This window comes from Gallinula chloropus (genome assembly GCF_964237585.1).
Source record: "Gallinula chloropus genome assembly, chromosome: 28".
NCBI classification, from domain to species: Eukaryota; Metazoa; Chordata; class Aves; order Gruiformes; family Rallidae; genus Gallinula; species Gallinula chloropus.
The window spans coordinates 5,100,348-5,124,377 of NC_140113.1; the positions used below are offsets into that span (position 1 = coordinate 5,100,348).

General features: G+C 51.6%; 1 protein-coding gene across 1 annotated transcript in view; it reads left to right on the top strand.

Annotated features, from left to right (window-relative positions):
• Positions 1 to 24,030, top strand: part of PTPRS (protein tyrosine phosphatase receptor type S) — a 132,876-nt gene that overhangs the window by 34,292 nt on the left and 74,554 nt on the right. The window contains exons 2-4 of the mRNA XM_084276367.1: positions 588 to 755; positions 18,795 to 18,940; positions 19,892 to 20,033. Coding sequence (XP_084132493.1) covers positions 668 to 755; positions 18,795 to 18,940; positions 19,892 to 20,033 — 376 coding nt within the window. The 5' untranslated portion in view covers positions 588 to 667. The remainder of the gene's footprint in view (positions 1 to 587; positions 756 to 18,794; positions 18,941 to 19,891; positions 20,034 to 24,030) is intronic.

Consider the following 24,030-nt stretch of genomic DNA (forward strand, 5'->3'; position numbering starts at 1 on the left):
TTCACAGTCCCTTCTGGGGGGAGTATTTTCCTCCCTTCCTGGGTTTTCATGTGGGAGGTGTCAGTTTTTCTTCCCCTGCCCTGCGCTTTTGTGGAAAAATCGCCCTTTCAGAGGGTCCCCGGGCCCTGTCGGGTCCGATCCCTTCACACCTCGTTGCTCATGTACTGCTGGGCCAGCGCCGCCTTTCTCCCGTGCTGGGGAGGGGGAGAAGCTGATGGGTGTTAAACCTCAGACACGGGCTCTGCAGAGCTGGTGCCTCACGGTTACCCGGTCTCTTTATTGCACCTTTCCCCCCCTTTGTGTGAGTGTGTACAGGGAGAGTCACTGTTACCCACCGAGGCTGGAGCCTGGAGCTGGCTGGCCTGGTGTCCCCACCAGCCTGGTTGGTGATGGAGGTGGCAGAGGCCTTGGTGGCATCATGATGAGGGTCTGCCTGGCCTGCCTGTGGGGGTGGTGCACAGTCACTGCTTTTTTGGGGTGCTGCTGCCTTTCCCGGCTCTGTTCGGCTCCCCCCTCCCTCTGTGCTGTCGCCTGTCCTCCTCACTCTCTCTAAGTGCTCTCTGCCCTTTGCATTTGTGTGTCTGCAGGTGCTGACCACGCTGGGGAGAAGCCGTGAGTCCTGCTGACCCGGAGCCTTCCCGGCTGGGGCTGAAGGCCTTTACAGAGGATGAGGATCCTTCCCAGCCCGGGGATGTCTTCGCTGGTCTCCCTCGTGAACCTCCTCTCCGTGCTGCTGATAGGCTGCGTAGCTGAAAGTAAGTGACTCTGCTCTTCCCCTGCCCCTTTCCTCACCAGTGCTTCTTGGGGATGGACAGCAGGAGCTGGGTCTGGTGGTTTGAGCCAGCAACAGTATCTCCCTCTCCTCTTCAGCAATAAAGAGTTGCTTGGTACCTGATGAATTCCCAGCATCTTTAGCTTCCACCAACATCTTCCTGCTCTTCCCAGTCTCACCTTGAGGGAGATGGCAGGGCAGCCAGGTCCCTCCCTGCTTTGAATCTCAGGTTGCCCCTAAGACTGCTGGAGAGACAGGGAGGGAACTGCCAGGCAGCTCTTAGCAGAGCCTTCCTCCCCTTCCTCTGGCCCACCCACCTCCCTTGCATTGTCCTTTCCTGCTCTTGCCTTTCAGGCATCTGTCAGACACCGGTGACCGTTGTCATGTTACTCGCTGGGGCTGGATTCAAAACAGCATCCAAAGAAAGAGCATTATGTTTCTTCTTCCCCTGAGCGAACCAGTTCCAGTTTAACACAGTTCTTATCTTTGCAGCCTTTCAATTCTGGCTTTAGAAAAATGAAAAGGGGGAGGAAAAAAAAAAGAGAAAAAAGAAGTGAAAATCTTCAGCAACTTGAACGTAACGTTCCTTGGACATGAAGGCTGATCTCTCGGCATCAGTGGGGAATAGACTCTTCCACACTGATGGAATTATGACTTTTTTCCTCCCCAGCAAAGCTGCTTGTAGCTGGTGAGAGGGCTGCTCTGGTCAGCGTAGCCCTTGACAGCTTTTAACGTAATCACTTCGTTATCAGGGTTTATTAAGATGACGCGGTCACCGGGGATTGAATGGTTCCTCGACCTCTTGTTGCTGGGAGATGTTATTTTGAGCAGTGCTTTCTCTCTTCTCCACAGCAGGTGAGTGGGGATGGATTTGCCCTTGCCTGGCTCCTCAGGTCTGCTGGGTTTGTGCTTCGCCCCTCTTTGCAGGGAGAAATGTTCATGAGCAGGCAGATGATGCTTGCCTTTTGTTCTGCTGCATTTGGTGAGCCTGGGAAGTGAGCTGGGCTCTGGGATGTTCACTGTCACCCCACTGTTGGTTTGTATCTGTGGGTCCTGGTGTTCATAAAGACCTACCCAAGCTTCAGTTGGAGCTGCAGCAGGGACAGCGCCGTGTTTGGCAGCGAGGGACCTGGCACCAGCCTTTTTTCCAAGTATTTATCCAGGCTTCTCCTTATCCACAGTCCTGTTTGCATGCATGCATGTAGGTCCTTCATGAGCACCCAGGGTAGATGGTTAAAGCTGGCTGCTGTGTTCCCCCTGGGCTTGTTGTCTTGTGGAAGTAGGCACTGGTGGTAGGTGAGCTGCTACCCACACCAGCTCCTGCAAAAGCAGGAGACTGCAAGTGGAAATTTCCAATAGAGTCAGGAGAGGAGGGGATGCTCAGGGTGGAAAATCTGATGTTGGGGGTCCAGGGTCCTGTTCCTGCCACGGGCTTCCTGTAGTGCTCCTGGCCAAATCGCTTCCTCCTCTTGTTTTCCAAGTAAGCAGTGCAGCTCTGCAGCGTGTTCATGTGTGTGCAAGGGCCCCTGTATGAGCAAAGTCCCAGTTCAGCTGCTGGGATGTGGGATCCGTGTGTACACCAAGCCCTGCATGGTCCTTCCTGGGAGTGGGCTCTGCAGAATCGGGGCTTCTCAAAATCATGGCTGTGAGACTTCAGTTTTCCTGTGGTTGTGCTTTTCTTGGGAAGAAATGAGGATCTTGTCTGTCCTGTCTTCTGTGGGGTGAGATTTGGTTGGAGATCCCAGCAGAGCTGGGAGATCCCAGGTGCTGTCAGGCTGCTGTGAGTGAAGGACTTCTGGTGGAAACGTGCCCTCAGGAAGGGCTGGTGCTGATCAGACTCAGATATAGAAGAAGGCACCAGTTGCATGGCCCAAGCCCTGCTGAAACCTGTCATTGCTCAGCAGACAGCTGGCTGCTAGCAGCCAAGTTTCTCTCTCCTGTGGTTCTGCAGTGTCCTTGGATCCTGAACTGTGAGGTTTTGTGCTTTCTTTTCTCTTGCTGCTCACAGATGTGTGCACAGGCACTTGGCAGGTTGCAGGGCTCAGTGTCCGAGGCAGGGCTGCCCTTAGCTGCTTGAAGAGCAGATGAAGCTGGGCTGGGCGTTGTGTCTTCTCCTAAGCTGTAGAGCACGTTGGCATCTCCCTGCCCTGGGTGCCCTTGGGGATGGTCCCCGTTAACGTGCCAGTCGTGTGAATTGCTCCGTGGCTGTTGGGATCTGCCTGGTGATGATGAGCTGGTGGCTCCTGGTTGTGGAGAGGCTGCTGAGTTCTGCTTGGAGAGTCCGTAGCATCCGAGCTGGTCTGCGGTGCTCCCCACTGAGGCATGCAAACAGCAAACAGCTTTGTCTGTCACAACTGCAGAGAGTGTGTGAGGAGCTGTCACTCTGTTCTGACAATGTCCTCTCCCATCAGATGGCCCTGGGCTTTGTCACGCTGCCTCTCGCGTAATCCCTTGGCCGCCATCCATTTGGCTGGCACTCGCCACCGTGCTGACCCGATTTCCTGCCCTAATTCACCAGAGGGGCTGCCCAGGCCTCACAGCCCCCAGGGTGAGCGATGCTGGGCAGTGTCTGGGTGGTGGTGCCCCTCCCATGCTGGGAAGCCCACATCACAGGTAGGAAACCCCTGGGATGCCAGCTCGTGGAGGGATGCCAGCTCTCAGAGGGCATCATCTTCCCATCTTCACTGGGGAACAGCTCCCCTTGCAGCAAAGTGTGGGGCTGAAAGCTTGAGCTTGCCTCTTCTTCCAGTGCAGGGCTGGAGGAGCTGTGGCCTCTGCAATCAAAGGACCATTAAAATACTTCCCTTGTTTCCGAGGCTAATTGATCTCAGTCAGTGATTTAAATCTTTCCATGGCAGGAACATTCTATTTAAAGGAATCTGCTATTTAAATTAAAAAAAACAAAGCACCACACTGCTTGCTGCCTGCTGTTCTTCCTTGCCAAGCTGAAGAGGATGATAATTGAAAGGTATAAAGCAGACCTGTTTCTTCTCTTTTGCTTCACTTGGGTAGGGATGGTGCTTCCTTTGTTTCTTCTCTATGGTCAAGGGCGGCTGTAGAACTGGAACTTGCCTACTCTGGGATTCTTTTCAGTGGCCTCTCATTAAGTGGAACATGTTATTTTGCTGAGGGTTTGCCTGGCTGTACGAGTAACGTTCATCAGCATTACTGCAGTGAGCAGCCTTCCCACGAGCTGCGCCCTGATGTGCTGCAGGTCCCAAGCCCTGGTGAAGAACCAGACAGCACAGACAGACAGACGAGGTCTGGATACACGGGGTCAGGGAGGGGAATAGTTTCCCAAACTGCTGATGGCCCTGGGCACAGAACCAAGCCTTGGTGTTCACCAGACATGAATTGTAACATCTCTGCAGCCAGCACCTTAAAACATCTCACTGTGTGGGTGAGCAGAAGCAGGCTGGAGCTGGCTGGGATGCTTTCCTGCCCGTGTTGTGCATTTGGGGCTTGGGGCAGTGGTCAGGTTCTCCTGGCCCCCCTAATTCTACCGAAAGGAACAAAGCACCCCCTTTAAGTGCTCCTCAGCTGCAGATAAAAAGCCACTTACTGTATAGAAACGTGGTGATTTCTCTAACTGGAAGCAGCATGCTGGCTGTTTCCGAGTGGATTTTTCCCATTGATTAAACCTTGGCGTTTTACAATAGCGCTTTGCTAATTGGTACTTTGCATACACAGAAGGCTGGTGTGTGGCTTTCTCCGCCCCAGCAAAGATTTAATGGCAGATGCAGTAGTGCACATTACTTATGGCTTAGGTTTCCTTCCTTTTATAAATCACGTTATAGAACGCTTACTAGCGCACTCTGAAGTATTACCATAAATAATTAAATCTAAATTGCAATTGACAAAATAAAAGAATAAAGCCCCTTTTATGATGCATTACCCTGGCTTTCTTCCCTTTTAATTGCCCTTGCTCCGTCGTTAATTTGCAGAAGGCAGTAATTCATGCTGGGCACGGGGGGCTCTTGCGCTCCCCGAGCCGCAGTGCATCCGAGGAGGCTGGCAGCAGATGGCAGCAAGGGCTGTGCTGCGTGTGAGGGGCTTGTGGAGAGGCTGGAGAACATGTGCTGTGGGGTTGGGAGAGGAGCTCATGTAGGTCCCTGTTGGAGCTGACAAAGCAGCGCGGTGTTTCGGGAGCTGGTGCAGTGAAAGAAGGCGTTGGGAATGGGTGCGCTCCGTGCCGTGAGATGTCAGAGCTGGTGGCTGGGTGCACGGCTCCTCTCGCTGAGCAGCAGATCCCAGCGACTTACAGGTGATTCTCACTCCTCTCCTCCCCCTGGTCCTTCCCGTGCTCTTATCCACAGAGGATTAGCCTCCGCAGCAGAGCTCCCAGCTTTTAGCTCAGGAGGTCCTGGCTTTGATCTGTCGTTGGCCAAGACAGCAGTTGTCAGATAAGATGGTAGTAAAAAATCACGGAGGCTCCATCTTAGGACTTGACAGACACGTTAAGACCACATCAGTGGGAAGTGAATTCTTCCTCTGCTGTGGGAGAAAGCTGCTCTGTTTCGAAGTGTCTGAGAGCGATGGGTGACAGCGAAGAGCGCTGCCCCGAGAACAGGGAGGTGTGGAAAAGTGGGGAGGCTGTGTTGCCCCACAAGCAGGTCCCTGGGGGCTGAGGAGCAGGTGGGTGCTGCAGAAAGGCTTTTCCCCTCTGAGCGGGAGGGGTGGCAGAAGTTAAGGTGGGGACATGGAGGAGGCTGTGCGGTCAGCTGGTAGGTGGGGAGGTTTCTACGCTGCTCCTGCAGTGAGCAGTGTGCGGGTGTGTAGGAGGGGGCAGCGTCTGAACTGCATCGCCGCAGAAGGCAGATCCCGGCTTCCCTCCCGCAGATCCACGTGCTGCTTGTGTTCCCCATCCACCAGTTGCCTTTGTAGGCCAGGAGACACCTTGCTGTCCTTGTGTCTGCATTGCCCTTTCCTTTGCTGCCTTCTCTGCCTGCCAGCTGTGATCCAGCCTGTGGTTGCTGAGGGTTCTGGACTAGTTATTGTCCCGCTCAAGGACACTGAATTAAGCTTCTGTGTCACCTTGTTTAAGTGATTAAATTAAACCTTGCCTGCCTGGATCCAGTGATGTATCTTCTCTTTTTTTTTTTTTCCCCTTCTTTTTTTCTTTTTTTTAGATAACTCAAATTGGAAAGTTTGTGTCTTCTGTAGGACCAAGAGAGGAAATAGATCATGGTTTGAAAGACCTTCCTTGGGGCCAGGGGTGCTGTCACCTCCCAGGTCTCAGCTGTGCCCCACAGCACTGATGCTTATTAGATTAATCTCTGCTGAGGAGCACCTGGGGACAGCAGCGGCCACGGGTGTTTGGGACCCAGCCATGGGTGTCTCCTGGTAAAGGATCTTTTCCCAACCAGAGGTTCTTCCCTCTCAGCTTCATTAGATGGCTAAGTTAGGGGAAAAGAGCATCTGGTTGTTGTGTAAACAAGCAGCTTGTGTGAAGACATCATCTACATAGTGTTTGTGGTGGAGAAAATGTATGGCTTCACCATAGCTGGAACCCAAAACTAGGGCTGTTCATTCTGATGTCTCACCAAGACCCTGGGTCACACCAGCTTTCTATCTCTCTGGCAAGCTCCATGGGGTTGTGTCTTTTTAAGCCAACTAAGTATGAATCTCCTGGGTCACTGAAGGAATCTGAGGGTATTCCAACCCCTTTGATGACCTGGCAAGCCCAATATTATTCTTAGAAGGCAGAGCAGAGTGTTTTTCAAGGACACCCAACTGGAGGAGTGTCGTCCTTCAGTCCGTATGGCGTGGAATCCGGGCTGGAGCGCGCCTGCGAGACGCGGTCTCCAAAGAACGCTTTCATTTACTCTCTGCCACTCTTCCCCTCCAGTCAAGGATGTTCTCTTGCAACATAATTGGTCCCAGTTCCCACCTTAGGAAGCTGTGATGTTCCCTGCACTGCAGCTGCCTTGAATTTTTGGGGATTTGTTAAAGTTCATGCAAACAGTCACGTTTTGTGCCATCTGCCGCACATGGTGGAGCTAACCATGGTACAGGCAGTGGGCTGGGCATGGGAACAGGGGTAGGGAGAGTCCTTGCTCCATGACTACAACCCTTCCCAACCCTCCTTCTGCTTGTCTGGAGCAGGGACCTCACTTGCCATGCTGTTGTCTGGTGTAATTAGCCTCCGTCTTGGTTTGGGGTTCTCATGCTGCACGCGGTAAATAGTCATGTTACGCTTTGGCAGAGGAGCTGGCCGTGCTGTCCAAAGGCACAGCAGACACCAGCCTGACTGGGGAACAGATCACAGCTAACCTAGACCTGAGGGCTGCCAGGAGAGAGCATTATAAATACATTTTGGACGTCTCCCACTAAGACGTTGAAAGGGGATAGTGCAGCAAGAGATGTCCTGTTGACGTGCAGGACCGCGGACTGACCCGTTCGTGCCGTGTCGTTGGCGTAGACAGGTTGTAGCATGTCCCACCTGTGTCCCAGGCATGAAACACGCCTGTTACAGACATGGTGGGTTAAAACTGACACCTCTGTGTTCATCTGTAACACACAAGAGCGTTTCTGGGTCCTTCTGGGGCCAAGAGGGAAAAGCAAAGCTGGGAAAAAAGGGAAAAAATGAAAAGAAACAGAAGAAGCTGGAGCTGGTTTAGCATTCCACAAAGTTTCTCCGAGTCCTCCAAACCTTTAATTGACTCAGGAGCATAAAATTGAGAAGGGGGGAGTGAGGGAGCGTGCGGAGTGGCGCGAGCGATTTGAATAATTTATTGTCCTTTGAAGTTGCAAGAGGAATTTCAGCTGCCTTGGGGAGTCGTTTCTCCCCGTTCTGAAAGGGTTTCTCCTTATTTTCAGCTCGTTCAGAGCATGATAGTTTTGCATTTTCTGCATAATTAATGAGCATATCTCCCCCCCCCCCACTCTCACACAACCTCTAAAGAGTGGTGGGGTGATGATACTTGGTGGTTTTTTTAATTAATAAAGTCAAATTAATTTGGCTGTGTCTTCTTCCTCCCTCGCTCCTGTTAGAATTGGTGGATTTATTCATAAATTACTCTGAGCTGTTAAGAGTGCTGGTGCTTACAGATCTTTAGCCTGGACTTCGATTTGTCTGAATGAATTTCTAAAGAGACAGTGTGGGTTTTTTCCAGTTGAGCTATTAAAGATCTCCTTGAGACCACCTCCCCTGCGACCACCCGGTGAAGCTGGGAAGATCCTTCAGCTCTGGATTTTCATCTGGTTGGGTTTGAGGGCTTTGCTGTGTGATGGTGTTTGGCTTTTTTCTTTATGGCTCCTATGATGCTCTCCCTTCCTCCTAAGATCTCCTAATTGTGGTTAACTCCTGTAGCTGCCACTTGAGGGACCTGGAAGGGGAAGGCATCTCCTGCCCTGGTGCACCCCAAAGCTGAGTTTGTTGGGCTCCCACTCCCAGTTCTTGGCACTGTTGGTGGAGTCTCCCTTTTTTTCCCTCCTCCTTACATGTTGATGTGCCCACTACAAACCTGAATCACGAGTCTTGTGGTTCAGAGACAGAAATTGTCATGACTCACGCGATAGGAGCTGGAGTTCATGATTGTTAAAGGTTGTGTTCATCATGGCTTTAGTCATGGCTTTATTGGCTTTTGCTTTCTTGTTTTCAAGATCTCCCATCTTGAGCTCCCTTGACATCCCAGTCACAGTACTGATACACAGTATGAGCTCACAACACACTGTTAAGACCCAGGGTAAGATGTTTTCAGCTTGTGTACCCAGAATCTGCTTTTGTTCCATGGAAAATGTGGGCTGAAGTCTCTTATCAGAGGTTGGGAGGGAATGATGTAACAAGCTTTTGAGAATACCGAAGTTTGGTGCTCTAGGAAATTGTACAACCCTTTTCCTGGGGTCCAGAGACTTCGTGTCTTGCCTGAAAGAAAGCAACAGCTAGTAATTGGAAATGAAACAGCTTTTATTTAGAGGAGCAGGAGAGCAGGGGGTTATCAGATGGTGGTTTATTTATCTGGTGTGCCTTTCATCCCCAGATGAGCCCTGCGTGCCTGTATTAGCTCACAAGGCTTGGTTGGGATCCTTCATCTCCCAGAGCGCTCCAGCCCCTTGGATCGGGCAGGGCTACGTGGTTACATTTGGCAAAAGCCTTTGTCATGTTGCTAAACCCAGGATGGGAACTGATCTCCCTGATCACATCCTTGGGGCTCCCAGCGCTGCGCTGTCCCTGATAGACCATGAGATGGAGAAGCTTGTAGCCGTTTGTTTTTCCCCGCTGCTGCTGCCTCTGCTGTCACTTCTCGGCGGCTCAGGACCTCTGCTCGGCTATATTAAGATGGCATGCCCTCCTGGGACTTGGGATCCTTGCTCATTAAGCTTTTTCTTCTTCCAGGCTTGTCCCATAGGAGGTGGTTTTTCACGTCCTGGTATCCCACATAGGCTCTGATTCTGTAGTGACTCGAGCGGCAGCAGAAGTTGAGTAACGAGCTGAGTCCTTTCTACCCGTGTGTTTTCCCTGTAGGGGGTGAATCAAACTTTGCTGGGGTGCTGATATCGGTGACATGGCTGGAGTAGAAGCTGTCTCAGCAGCATGGCAAGGGGAGGGAGAGCTCCCTGCCTTAAGCCTCTGATCGCCAACAGCCCGGGATTGCTGTCATGACATTGATGGACAAGGGGCCCTCATTAAGTTGCCAGGATAGTTCCTTGGGTTTCCTGCTCTTGCTCTGCTCTGGGTTATTATGCCTTGTTACAGGTCTTGTGGACAAATAGGGTTTGAGCTGTTGTTAGAGTTGATTGAAAGCATTTGTGTACCCCCGGGGTCCCAGCTGGCTGCTGCCGAGGCTGCCTGAGCTCGCTCATCCCAGGGCTCCCAGCTTACACCACAGCATCACTTGTCTGCTTCTGCTCTTGCTGGCCACCAAGGAGTGACTTTCTTCTTGCAGTGCCAGAAGGTGAATGTGAATCCTGGCCAGAGGTCCATCTGTGATACCACTGATTTGGTCCTTTGCCCCTTGGTTTGGTTTGGACTGGGAAGGGAGGGTGGAACCACCCCGTGTGTGATGTAGGCAGTGAGCAGAGTGTGTGTGCATGAAGTGCTCTCCATTAAACTGGTTAGAGGAGGGAGATGGGCAGACTGGGTGGAGTGATGCCACAGAAGGCATTGAAGAGCTCAGTGTTCTATCTTCTAGATCACATTCCCTCATGTGCCTGCTCCATGCACAGCTGAGTGCTGTTGCTTTGCCATCCTTTCCTGCATACATGCAGAGCCCCTCTCCAATGCTGGGCACCAGCTGCCTGGCACATTCACTACCCTTGACCTCCAAAACTGAAATCCCTTCACCCCCCACGTTAATCCCCTATTTCTCATTCATTGACCTGAAGCCCACACAGTGCTCTGGGCTTCCACCGTGCCGCAGCTCTGACGGGATGAGCCGTTCCTGGGGTGTGCACGCTCATGGTGTGAGGCAGCAGATACCAGTTTTCCTCTGGGAAGGAGGGATGGAGGGAGGGAAGAAGAAGGTTGAGAGTACCATCCTGCTCCCTGTGGAACAGGAATGGCTTTGTCCTGTTGAGCAGTTGGCATCCTGTGTGTGCATTGTTACAGTGTGTCCTATATATCTGAATAAATCATAGTTGGAAGAAGGTTTTCCTCGGCCATATCCGGGTGGCAGTCACTATGGCTGGGATGGATCTGGGTCAGAGACCCTTTGTGCTATGGAGATGGATCCATTCCACACATACAGATGTACTGTGGGAGCCTGGAGAAGTCCCTCTGAAACTGGGTGACTTCATGTGAGCTGCTGTTCCCAGGCAGTAAGCCACAGTCCCAGCCCTGACAACGAGCAGTTTAAATAGATGGGAAGGAAGGATTCTGCTTCCCCTCCAGCAGGCAGGATAACGTGGTTTTTCTCACCTTGAGTGTCAGAACTAGGAATAGATCTTTGGTAGCCTGAGTCTCATCCTGCCTCCGCTGCTGCAGGCTTGTACCTCCTCTTCCAAAGGGTCTGCGTCTGAGTGCGTCGCAAACAGGAGCCTGAAGACTGTTTGGGTGTGACAGATCCCCAAAATTACACATCTTGTGGCAAGAACGCTTGGCATGATGCTAGCTCCAGAGGGTCTGCTGCCTCATCCTGGCTGAGGGGAAAGGGGGGAGCTGGCAGCACAAGCAGGCATCCTGAAGGTGCTGGTGTCGGGGATTTGGGACAGCCGGTGTACCAGAGCTCTGTGGAATGAGTTCTTGATCTTTCTCACACCTTTTCTGCTTGTTAAATCCCATGCTGGGTCACATCCTTCACTCCTGGCCTCCCAGCTCTGGGACCCTGCAGGAAAGGAGAGAGGGTGGTCTTCCAAATGGCATTCCCTCATGTCCAACAGAGGAAGACGCTGCGTTCATCTGTCCACAGCCCAGCCTTTCTGAGCCAGGTGAGGGCTTTGCTGGATCATCAGCAGGGGAATAACAAGGTGGATGGATTTCACTTCTAAAAAAAACGTCCTCAATCTTTTTTTACCCTCCATTCCCCAACCTTGCCAGTCCTATCTCCCTGAAGGGAGCCAAGAGCTGCTGACAGTAAGAGGAAGTCTCTGTCTGAAGCCTATAATTATCCTGTCTGCCTTCCCAGAAAAGGCCAGTTGGGGACCAAGCGTGCTTCTGTTTCGTGGACCAGCCCGGTGTTCTGCTGCCTCCCCAATTACTGCTTAATGGACTTTTTATGATGATAAGACGACTGGGTTGGGGAGAAGGTATTGACGGGGAAATGGAATATAATTCACTCCCTGTTTGTTTGTTCTGTCAGAAAACCCTCATTTTAATTTTATTTGTGAGGCACTGAGAAACAGCTTTTGGAGGGGAAAAAAAACCCTGCAAAACCTGTCAGTAAAACCCTGGGTTTCACAGGGACCAGAGTCTCTGCAGGACCTCTCCAAGGGGTGTTTTCAGTCTTGTTGAGTGTCTCCATAGAGACCCTCCCTGCATCAGTCCTGCTCCTGGTTTGTAGCTCTCACTCTTCTCCTGAAGGAGAATTTCAATTCCAGAGCCTCTTGCCTCTACACCTCTTGCAAGCTCCCCCGCTCCCTAATGCTGCTGCTTTGAAACACGTACCCGTTCCAAACATCGCGTTCTTGCTCCCCACTCTCCATCTGTCTCAAATTTGGCTGCTCTCTCCTATTTTCATCTGCTCTGTGATTTGCCTCCTCTATCTAATCTTCGCTCCCTTGCTCTGGCTTTGAACACCTTCCTCCTCTCTATCATTCTCTGATTCTCTTGCATTCCCCCTCTGATCTTTCTCTCCTTATCTCCACTGGTTTTCCCATCCTTTCTACCCTCTGCTCCTCTGGCCATGCTGCTCATGCTGTCCCTGGCTCCTCAGTGCTCCCACCCCTTTGAATGCAGGGCATGCCTCTGCAAACCAACACTCTGTGTATGGCCAGATCCAGATCTTGTATTTCTGGAGAGGACTTTAGGAGGGGAGATGAAAGCTCTACCTTGTGCTCCTTCTGGCAGCAGTTGTGGAGAATAGGGATGGAATTTCACTCCATCAGCAGAAAGTTTTAGCCCAAAAACCAAAGAGAAAGGGGAGGAGGAGAGGGGAGTTTAACCCTCTGCATGCCAGTAAGAATGCCATCCGATTCCTTGCCCTTGAAGTTAGCGAGGGGTAAGAAATAGTGAAGAGGCAATAGTGTCCCTGTCCTGGCTAACGTGACCTGGTTGGTGGGAGATGGCTTTTGTCTGGCTTCTGCTTGTTATTGTCTTCTCCCACCGAGAAGTGCGTGTGGAGGAAGGTCTCCAAGTTCTGTCTCCAGTGATTTTTTTTCCGTGGTTACTTTCTTTTGTTTGTATGACAGTATTTAGAGGCTGTGGTTGTGTGCAGTACCACCCAGGGTGTTGAGTGCTGAACAGATCTGTTCTGAGACCATCCTTCGCTCCAAATTGCTCCGAGTGTCTAGACCAAGGCGGGTGGGCAGGCAGGTGTGAGAAATGAGGATTGTCACCTCCGCGCTACGTGCGGCAGACTGAGGTGCAGGGAAAGGTGAGTGCCCAAGGTCAGCTGAATCTGCGTCAGAGCCAGAGAGCTGCATCCCCATCGTGGGAATCATCTGGAGCCTGGAAGAGCAGATTGGGGTGTGCTTAATGCTAACAGCAAAACAACATTCACCATGAATGGCTTAATGGTCTCATCTTTTACCCTCGTTCTTGTACATAGGCACAAAAAAGGGTGAATTTCAATCCATTCGGCATTTTTGGGCTGGGATAAAGCCTGTCTCTAGCTAACGTGCCCTGACCCTCCCCTGTAGTGTCGGCACACTCTCCTGGTGAGCAGCTCCACAGGGAAATGTCAGACGTGGCACTATGGGGCCATGGTTTGAAGGTCAACTGGGAATGGTGAGGAAAAGGACGGCTGCCCTACGTGTTTAGGAAGGCTGCCGTAAGCTGGCCAAACAGCAAGAAAATGGCCTGCCTGCTGTGCTCTCAGATTTGCATTGGTTTCTTCATGGGGTCTGTGGTACAGCCGAGAGCCCGCTCCCTTCCCCGGGGTGGGATAATGAGTGTTTATTCGCCAGCGAAGGAGGAGGTGAAAGCTGGCACTTCGTGTGCCTGTGCCGTGGGTCACCAGGACTGGCGTGTGGGCCTCCCCCAGAGCGCTGACAGCAGGGACCCGGGCCACCAAAAATGGAAGCAAAACCTTTTAAAATACACATTTTGTAGCTGGCTTTCTTTTGTCTCTGCGGATAGCTGCCGCTGTGGGCGAGGGGCCCTTTCAGCCAGGCTCACGCTGCTCTCTGTGCTGAGGCCGGATGAAAGAATAAGTGGTTTGTCTTTATTCGGGGTCCATTGTTGAGGTCCTTTCCTGGGGGTGGTGGGAGGGGGCTGCAGAAAGGGGACTATGTTAAGCACAGAGGTGGATTTTGCCATCTAAACTCAGCACCGGGTCCCTGCTGCGGGGCTGGAGATTTTGGGAGAGAGCTTGGGGGGCGAGGAGGAAGCTGAGGCTTGGAGGCACCTATCTCCGGTCCCCTCAGGGGAGCTTGAGGGATGGAGGGACAGTTTGCACACGCAGTGCCCCTTCCCTCCCGAAGCTGGGGCAAATAATACAGCATTGTGGTCAGGGACCATTCTCTGGCCTCTTCCTTGGGGATGAGAGGCTATGAGTCTGGCCTGTGTGGAGGTGGGCCCCTTACTGTGGCAGTGGCACCTCCCCTGCCGTGGGCGGGCGGAAGGAGACATGGTGGGCCTGTTGTGTCTCACCCTGCCAGAGCAGCTCTCTGCCTTGGGCCTGCACTGCAGCTGGTGGGGGCTGTAGCCTGGACGGAAGGGACAATTTAGGTCCCACTTGGGTCTCCCTGCCATTTGAGCAGCAAAATGCTTGGGGTCTTCTCTTCCCCTGTAGTGGAGAGGTGGAGAGCTCCTGTGCCTGTGGGAACTGAGGATTTTACCTCAAGAGCTTCCCGATGCAGGGCCTGTTTTGGCGTGTGCTCGTGCAGCCTGGCTGAAGGGGCTGCCTCTCTCCTTCCCCCCATTCAGGCTTCCCTGAAATTATCTGGAGAGCTGGGAAGTGGGCTGGCAGCTGCTGGCTTTCACACCGCTCTCCACTGCCAGGTCTTCATTCGACTGCCTTAGCTGAGCCGGGGCGAGCTTCCCCTCAGCTTTCCAGGCTGTCTCTCCCATTTTATGGCTGGAGCACAGGGAGATAGCGCAGAGAGAGCTGCTTCTACCCTGCAGTGTGTTGTACAAGGCATCCTTAACCTCCTTGTCCCTCAATGAACCCACCTGCAGTGCTGGCAGGAGGGGCAGCTGTCTCAGGCTGGAGACCGGCCTAGCAGGAGCCAAGGAAGAAGGATCTGTGGGGCCAGTTCGTAACTGATTCTTCTTTTCCTCACCACCCGCACCCTGCTCCCCTTCAGCTGTCAGCTTGGATATGTTAAGCCCATTTGTGCCTCACTCCCACCCCTCAAACCACCTCTGGGTTCTCCATTCCTTTCTCTGGCTTCAGCTTGTGATGTTTCAGACAGGCATATGGCGGCCGGCCCGTCTCCCTCGCTTCTCGTCCATCACCCGCTATTCACCATGGCAGCAGTTCCTGAGGGACATTTGGGTTTAAAGGGTGACATGTCCCCTTCTTTTCCCCACTCCTACATCTCTCAAACTTTCTTGCTGTAAAGCTCCTCAAACTGTTCTGTGTATCATTAGCGGAGGGTTTGGGGGGGGGTTACTGTGACTGCATTTGAAGGACTTTTTGTGAGTTGGAGACTGTTTACAAGGGCAAGTAGTGACAGGACAAGGGGGATGGCTTTAAAATGAAAGAGATTTAAATGAGATTTGTGGCAGAAATCCTTACTGGGGAGGGGGGAGGCCCTGGCACAGGCTGCCTGGGGAAGCTGGGGCTGTCCCTGGCTCCCTGGCAGGGTTCAAGACCAGGTTGGATGTGGTTTTGGGCACCCTGGGCTGGTGGAGGGTGACCTTGCCTGTGGCAGGGGGTGGGACTGGAGGAGCTTTAAGGTCCCTACCAACTCAGTCTGGTCTGAGGTTCAGTGATTCGGTGTCACATGAAAGAAGGAAGGAGAGGTGATGTGAAGCAGCAGTGTTTTCTGTGAGGAAAGCTGCCTTGATGTGCAGCCCCTGTACGTGGGCTGATGTCATACTCTGCTCCTTCAGCGTGTGAGTCTCGAGGAGGAGTAGGAGACGCCACCCTTATCACATCACAGCCTCTTCTCAGAGTCTGCGTCAGAATCCCCAAGCCCCCAGCAGTAGATGTGCGTCACGGCCCTGCTGAACAGATGCCATCAGCGCCCGTGGCTCTCTGGGCTGGTGCCTTGGGAAGCCAGGCGGCTGTCTGCCTCGGGGTGACCGGAGGGTGAGCCTGGTCCCATCAGCTGCCCTCCACAGCAGCCAGGGACACGGAGCTGGAGCGGAGCCGTCTGGAAGGGGTGCGGAGGTTGGGTCAGAGGGCAGGCAGTGTGTGTGCTGATGGTCTCTGCCCATGCAATTACAGAGCACGGGATGGATGGTGAATACGTGTCTCTCCGTGGCAACTGTCCAGCGTGTCGCTTGCCCTGGCTCTTGGTTTTGGGAAGCGTGTAGGCGGTGGGCAGGAGTGAGAGGCTCAGTTTGACTTGATGACTTTCCATTAGGCTGTAGGTACGACCCACTGGTACCCAACATCCATCCTGTCCTTCCAGCCTTCTCCTCAGAGATGCAGACCCTGCAGGAAGCCTCTTGTAGTAGGAAAATTCTTTTAAGCTCCAGATTTTTTCATTCCTGGAGTTCTGCTATTGTGCAGAGAGAGGGAAAGAAGATAAATCTCTTGTGACCCTGGACCTAGGTGGAACTCAACCCGAGTCTTTCCAAGGCTGCCTTGTTCTCAGCTCTCCATAAGGGAAGATTGGTGAAGTGATAGAAAATCTTTCAGCCTGCACGTATGCTGTCTGGAAAACACCTGTCTCTGACTTGTGTTTACTTATTTAGAACTGAGATCTTGTAGTCATGGCAGATGAGGGGAAGCATGTAAGCCCCTCTGAGTGGGCTGGTGGCGTTTCACTTTCACGTGGCACTTGGTACCTACTTTTGGAGGCTTTTGGAGTGATTTGGGGAGCCGAGGGCTGAATTCTAACTGCGTGTTTCGCTGCGAGCTGGCCCTGGCACGGCGGGGCTGTGGCAGTCCTACGCAGCACGTAGGAATTTGTTTTCAGCTTTGTATCATCACCACCTTGCCTGAGATAGCGCTGGCTTTCCCTTTCCCGCAGGGGAGGGGGCTGTTGTGCTGCTGGCGTGGGCTGGAGTGACAAGAGCTGCGGTGACGAGGGGGGCATCGGTGGAGGAGCGCGATGAGGGGAGTAGGGGGGAGGAATCAAAGTCTGGAGCTCAGACGCTTGGGAAATGTTAAGATCAACAATTTAGCTTTGATTTCCACCGATTTTCCAAGTGAGTAGCTGGTTTGATAGGGATTTTTGTTGGGGTTCTTTCCTTTTGTCTAAGGGCGGGTTTATCGTAGGCAGACCGGCATCGCAGCGAGCTCAGAAAGCAGCTCAGCTTCCCCGTTACCACATGCTACGTCAGCAGAGGTCCCCAAAAAGAGATGCTGAACTCCCAGTTCACCTCCCCATTTTTTTGGAGCACCATCCCCATCTTCAGGACAGCCACAGATCCTTATTGTTGCCCCCAGCTGTGCTCTCACCGTAGCGCCTGCGCCCCTTTCAATGTGACATTAAGGATTATTAGAGGCTTTTATTTTAAGAAATGATCTTGCATCCATAAAACGTTCTTTAAAAGCCCTGCATGGGTTTGGCTGTACCTTCAGACCTGACTGCTGCAAATTCTTCAGCGATTGAACTGAGAAGGGAGGAGGGCCAGGCAGGGTGAGCATTTAGCTTTTAGCCTGAAGCAAAGTTTTGGGTTTACCTTCCTCAGACAGAAGCCAGGTTCCCCAGTGCCCGTACCTCTGGTGGGACTTGCTCGATAACCTTTAAGCTGTAACATTGTGAAGAAGACTCTGACCTCTAAATATAGATTGGGGTATTTATAAATCCGGTGCTTTGTACACACGGCATTGGGTGGGACGTAAACAGCTCCAGCAAATTGTATTTACCTCCAGCACGGAAACAAATGCTTGATTGCATCACATGAGCTTGCTCAGTGACTTTTATTTATATACTGCTGGCCAGGCCAGGCAGGGAAAGGGGGAATGCTTCCTTTTGTCTTTCGACCCCTAAAAGACCCTGGAGACTTCTCTCTAGCTACCGTTTGCCCTCTCCTGAAGCTCTTTGCTAGGCTGGTTACATCTTATTTTATAGACTCTGAGTATGTACATATAAATATACACATTTTGGAGTCATGTGGCCTGCTTTTCTCAAGAATAACAGACGGCAGCTTTATGATCAGAGTGATTTTATTTGAGCACAGCTGTGGCCCTCTGATTTAAATATTTCAATAAATTTTAAGCTAACTAGATGAGAGGAAACGGTGCAGGGAAAACAGGTTAGAGCACAGAAAGAGGATTCCCTGAGGACAGAGGTAATATGGGCTCTGCACGAATGCCCCTGGCCTTGTCTTCCTCACGTGAGAAGGCCCTTGATGCCTTCCTTGGTCAGAAAGCCCATCCCAGCATCCTCTCCCTTCCCTGCAGCGGTGCTCTTGTCAGCAGTCAGAGATGGATGGAAATCAGTTGGCCGGGGGTGAGAGAGGTGTGCTACAAGCTCAAGTGACGTTCCTTTGGGTCCAGGCTGGCTAAAACGCAGCCCCAGGCTCTGAGTGTGTTTGTTCAGGCATCACTGCACCTCTAAGCATCTGGTTATGAGAGGAGTTTGAGGAGCTTTTGGCTTCTTATTTCAGCAGCACGAATTCCTTCTTTTCCTCAGGTGTCTGGTGATGGGGAGAGGGGATGGGGGAACAGCAGGAGCAGACCGCAGACTTGGCTGCTGCACTCTTGGTCTTGACAACTGGATTGTTTTGACATGATCACGACTCTTTGTTAGGCTGTATCCTGTCAACTTGCCTGTTCCAAAGGGTGACATGGCTCTTGCTGTGTAAAAGTACCACCAGGGGCCAGAGAAAAGATAGGTGGGTGAAAAGAGAGGTGCTGCAAGCCAAGGAGGTTTCACATCCTAAAGCTGCTGGCATCAGCCTGTTTCACACCGTCGTCCTCGAGATTTCTGTGTGCCACATTCCTGCTCCATTGATTTCATGGTCCTTCTCCCATCTTTTACCCCTGCCTTGGGGATGTACCTGTACATCTTCCCTGTTCTCTAGGTGTTTTGGTCACCTGCTTGGGTCTGGGGAGTGCAGTTCAGGGTTTCTAGATATAATTTTCAGCTCTGCCAGCTTTTGATGATGCTCAGTAGATGAGCTGTGTAAGGGCAATATACCCTGTGCAAAACAGGTTAAAAGTCCACTTTTCAGGAGTAAAAGAGGTTTTGCACCATCATCCTGTTGTGTTTGTTCCTAAAAGGCCAAGAGGTTTAATTCATCTGGGATGATTAACGAATAGCAGTGATAATGCCACTGCTAATTACAGACAGTGTTTATTGGAGTTGGTCTTTCCCTGTGCCAATGATGACACTCCTTTTCTTTTTCTTTCCCTCCAAGGTCCCCCTGTGTTCATTAAAAAACCTGTGGACCAAATTGGTGTGTCAGGAGGGGTGGCCTCCTTTGTATGCCAAGCGACTGGAGACCCAAAGCCACGGGTCACCTGGAACAAGAAAGGGAAGAAAGTCAACTCTCAGAGGTTTGAGGTAAGAGATGTCCTTGAAATCTGTCTCTCTGTGTGTACATAAAGGGAGAGCGAGTGACGCAGAGCAGCCAGTGCTCTTTGGCCATGCTCAAACCCGATGATAAAGGGAGGTTTGGAAGGGGAGGAGTTCTAACAGCAGGAGGAGTGAAATGCAAAGCACTTGGCCATGTCAACAGCTGGGTTTGTTCCAAAGCAAGAGAGAACTTGGCTCACTTCTGTTATTGGAGTTTTTTCTTTTGTTTTGTTGGGCTGTTTTCCCCTCCCAGGATACAATATTAAGCTGTCACCTTTCCATACTAAACCCTAACTAAGCTGGTCCTACTTCAGCTATGTGAATGCACCCTTCATACCCATCCATGGCTCGTTCTTTTAACCCTGGGACAGCTTGGAGTAAACGTTCTAGTTGCTGGCAACCAGACCCAAGCAATTGGCATCACTTAGATAGAAACAAGAGTGGTGGAACAAGGACTAGGAGGTCATCCTGTGGAATTTGCTGCGGGACTCAGCCCTGCCAGGCAGCTGTGTGCTGAGAGGAGCTTTGTGGTGTCAGCTGCCTGTGCAGATGGAGGAAGAAGGGGGGGGGTTCATTTCTGTTTTGTTTTCACTTGGTCCGTTTCCCCCTCCTTCATCACAGTTGTCCTCTGAGCACCCACCCTTCACACACCATCACTCTGTCCCATTCTTTCCCAGTGTGTGAGGTGCACATAGTAGTTTTGGTGGGTCAGTGGGACAGGGTTTGGCAGGGACAGTTCTCTGGCACCTTGAGGTCAGTGGAGAGAGAAGTTGAGCGTGTTGGTTACTTGTAGGGGATTGTGGGGCAGCTGCTGACGTGTTTGCGAGGGTGTGTGCGTGTGTGTGTGCTGATGCTGCTTACAGAAGCAGGAATGAACCTTCTCCGTGCAACCTGAGGATGCTTACTATGTGTGTATCTCTTCTTTCCTTTATCCCACAGACAATTGAGTTTGATGAAAGTGCAGGTGCTGTTCTGAGGATCCAGCCCCTCCGGACTCCCCGGGATGAGAACATTTACGAGTGTGTTGCTCAGAATCCTCACGGGGAGGTCACTGTCCATGCCAAGCTCACCGTCCTCCGAGGTAAAACAGCATTCCTGCCTGCCGTGTGTCAGTGTCAGGGAGGAGAAGGGACCCTTCATCTTCTCCTTTCCCTCACACAAGTGGGGAGGCTAGCACAAAGCCCCTGGCCAAGACACAAAGTCCTCCTTTTTCGGTTTGTTCTGACCTGTCAGATCTGCTTGCTGTTATTAGCTCAAAGAGTCCTAGAATTCCTGTGTAAGAAACAAGGCTAAAACTGGCCCACTTTAGGAGGTTTAACTGGATCATGTGCTGAGGTTCCTTCCAACCTGAATTATCCTATAACTTTACAATCTTCCCTCCCATCACAATTCCTTCCCTGGGTTTAGGAGCAGCAGCAGAAACTCCCCATCATCCTCCTCAGCAATGTGGCATCTAGACACCCAAGGAAACCTTCATCATTGAGGAGTCACTTAATGGGCTGAAGTTAAGATAATTATGCATCTGCATGGACTTTCACAGAGTTGGCAGCAATGCCAGCCTCTTCCCTTGTGCAGGATGTGTATTCTGCCCTTCTTGTGGGTATCATCATCTTTCCAGAGGTCCTTGGCTTCATGCACCCTCCAAGAAACCAGTTCCCCCCTCTCCATTTTGTTCTGGTTCTTTTTTTTCCCCACTTGTCCCTGCTATAGAGGATGTTTACGTGGATGCCTCCTTCATGTCATCTGTTTGAAATATGCTCCCTGAACTTGATGTGGGGGAGGGAACAATATGCTATTGCTGTGGATGCCTCTGGATGTTTACTGTTATTACCCTGGAGATCTCTGAGATTGCTGTGTGAAACTCTAAGCTAGGCTGCTTGCTAGAACTGACCCATTTTAGGGGGAAGGATGCATTGCACAGTGCTCTCCGCTCAAAGCCCAGGGCAACATGAGGGATCCTGGCAGACAGGGTGTGGTGGGTGGCTGCCAGGGAGCTGCTGAAGGGACTAAAACTTGGGAACTCTGGCTGTTGGTGGAGCTGTCAGTAGGAGGTCCTGTAGCAAAGCGGTGAGCTTTTGAATAGGGCTGCTTGCGGTGAGAGCCATGGGCCTGGCTACCTCAGGGTTTGGGTATTCCGGGCAGTATGTGGGCTTCAGAAGAGCAAATGGTACCTTTTCCCAGTTGCCTTTTCTTCAGGGATTTCAGTGATCTCTCCAAGAGCATCTTAAACCCTTCTGTCTGAGCAGACAGTGAGCGCATCCCCCATAGTGCAGAGAGAAGTTTGTGTACAAATCCCCAAAGTGCAGCAGCAAATAAAGACCAGACATAAAGGGCACACAGCAAAGCCCTTGACCTGCCCTTGTAGCGGGGAACATCCCTTCTGCTGCCCCCCTGGCAGGTGCTGTGTTGTCAAGACGCTGGCTGCCGTTGAGTGTGCAGGCCCCTGGTCCAGTCATGCCTGACAGATTTGTGTAGGTGCACTTAAATCTGGGTGTAGCTGCTCTGCCTGGCGTGGCATTTAACCTTCTGTTAGCAGTATGTGGTGGGATGTATCTGTCAGGAGATGGGAACAGCGCTGTATGACAAGAGCTCATCTAGCTGCGGTTATCCCAGAGGGCTGGGAGCCTTATTCTCCATGCTTATTCCCAGATATTCCTTCAGAGAATGGGAACTGATAAGCTGAGCTCAGTGCCTGTGTTCAGGGACTGAGGCTCTTTGTACACGTTGTTTTGTGGCTCTTCCTTTCGGTGTGGGCATCACACACATGTCAGCTGAAGAGAACAGGAGCCACTTCTCCCCCTGCCCGAGGAATTACACCCTTTGCTGATCCCACCAGAACATCACTGCCATGTGCTCTGCTCCTGTGCTGTGCTGTGGTCACTCCCATTCTGATCACCTAACTGGGCTCTCTTCAGGCATAACTGCCTCTGCAAGAGCAGACGGGGTACCCGGGGCATGGAATTGGGGGGCGGCAATTAGCTGCAGGCCTGGGCCAGGCTGTTGTTGAAGAGCATCAAGGAAGCAGTTTCTGTAGCATACCCTCCCCTTCCCTGCTCAGGTGGAGTTATTCCATCCTTAATCTCTCCCTAGCTTTTGCACAGCGGAGATTGTCTCCTCTTCATCCACATTTCATCCACAGATTGTCTCCTCTTCATCCACGTTTTTAAGTTCTGGACCAGTTAAAAGGACTGAGCACAAATCCACCGGTCTCCACAAAGACAGAGCTAGCAGGCTGGCATTTAGTCCTCTCCTTCCTCCCCACTTTTGCATTCACCCACTCTCCTGTTTGTCTTTTCTCTCTCTCCTTGCAAGGCCTCCTCCTCCTCCTCCTTTTCCGTCTCTCTTCTCTCCCTTTCAGCGCTGAGGCTGAGCATGAAGCTGGGGGCTGCTGCACAGCTCGGAGCTGAATGTGAGCTGTCATTTGCAGAAGCTGTTACCTTGGCATGCTGTGGAGTACGGAAACCTGGGCCCCAGCTGTCACAGGCTCCACAGGACAGGCTTTGTAGTGACTCTGCAGGCTGTTAGCAGTGTGCTTGTAGTTGGTCAGACATACGTGTGTGTCCCTTCATGCCACACACACACATGAACGGATGCAGAATGCTTAATGCTGGTGTGGGCAGACTCGTGAACAGAAGAGAGAAAACCACCCTCTTCCCTACTCCATGGAGCTGCCCTGAGAGTAAACCCCTTTTTGTTTATGCACATGTCTACTCCTGGAGCAGACCCTGGTAGAAATCCTCATGCATTCACATAAAACCAGGAAGGGAAAAACCTTTGGGAGCTTTTGAGAAGCAGAGGTTGTGATGGACACCGGAGACGGTTTCTTAACACCAGCTCTGCTGCCTTGTTTGTCCTTCCTGCTCTTTCTCAAGGGATCTGAGTTTCAGTAGGGCTGCAGAGCCTTGCTGTTCTTCCCCAGCTGGCTAGACATCGTGCCTGCAAACCTGATCCCTGCAGAGCCCAAAGAAAAGAAAAGAAAAGGTGGTTTTGGGAAGCGTTTTCCAGTCATTGTTGACTCCAGCAGCTGTTAGTTCTCATTATAACTTAGGCTTAAAGGAAGCTCGTTAGCACAGGCACCCCAGCTCTCAGCTGGCAGCATTTCTTTTAAGGAAGGAATACGTATTTTTAATAATTCTTGTTGCTTCCAGGGTGCAGATTATACTTTCCCTCCGTTGCTTTAGTAGCCCAAGACAGAGATTCTCACACTGTGAAGGCTTGATCTGTGCTGTCAGCACCCTGCACGGGCTGAGAGTACAGAGGAGCCCTGCAGCATCATCTTGCCCACTGGAGGCACGGGCTGGGCTTCAAACAGGGACCAGTGGGGCTTTAGTTCTTCGCTCTGTTGAAGCTGATAGGGTTCCATGGATGTTACCCTGTGTGAGTGGTTAGTAAATGCAACACAATCCCATAAAACCCAGTGCTTGGTCCCATTAAATTTAACAGAATAACGTTTCCTGTGCCGTGATGCATCGCTCGCTGCACGCTGGCCAAGGCTGCCTTTTCCAGAGGATTACTGCACCCTGCAAACCTGAGGGAAGCTGGCTATTAGACTTGTAAAGTCTGTAGTGCTTAAAACCACGGTATGCTTCAGGCTGCTACAGACAGCCCTTCAGAACTCCTTTTTTGAGTGATTCCCCCTTGATCTGGTGTGTTTATGAAGTGTCCCTACGTTTCTCTGACAGTTCTGGCCTGAGTTTTTCCTCACGCATTCCCTACTCCAAGAGGACATCTGGTGTGGGCACGTATGAGGTTCTAGCAAGATCCCCTGCTGTTCTGTTGGTTTTTTTGTAATTGTTGGCTTTAGATCAGCGAAAGGTAAACAAAACCCAGTCCTGGATGCTCAGCAGAAAGTGTGGAGTCCCACAAGAGCTCCTCTTAAAGAGAAATCGGCCCCTCTGAAATGTTACCTCGCTGCTTGGAAAATTCTTGGGGCAGATTTTCTTCCAAATGGACTCGTTTTGCTTTTCTTTTAGTGACCTGAAAATCAGGCCACGTTTGAAAGCAGATTAGTTCTGCACCTTATGAATAATGTCAGAGCGATTTTTAACTCGGATGCCTTTCTCAGGAGGGTACATGGG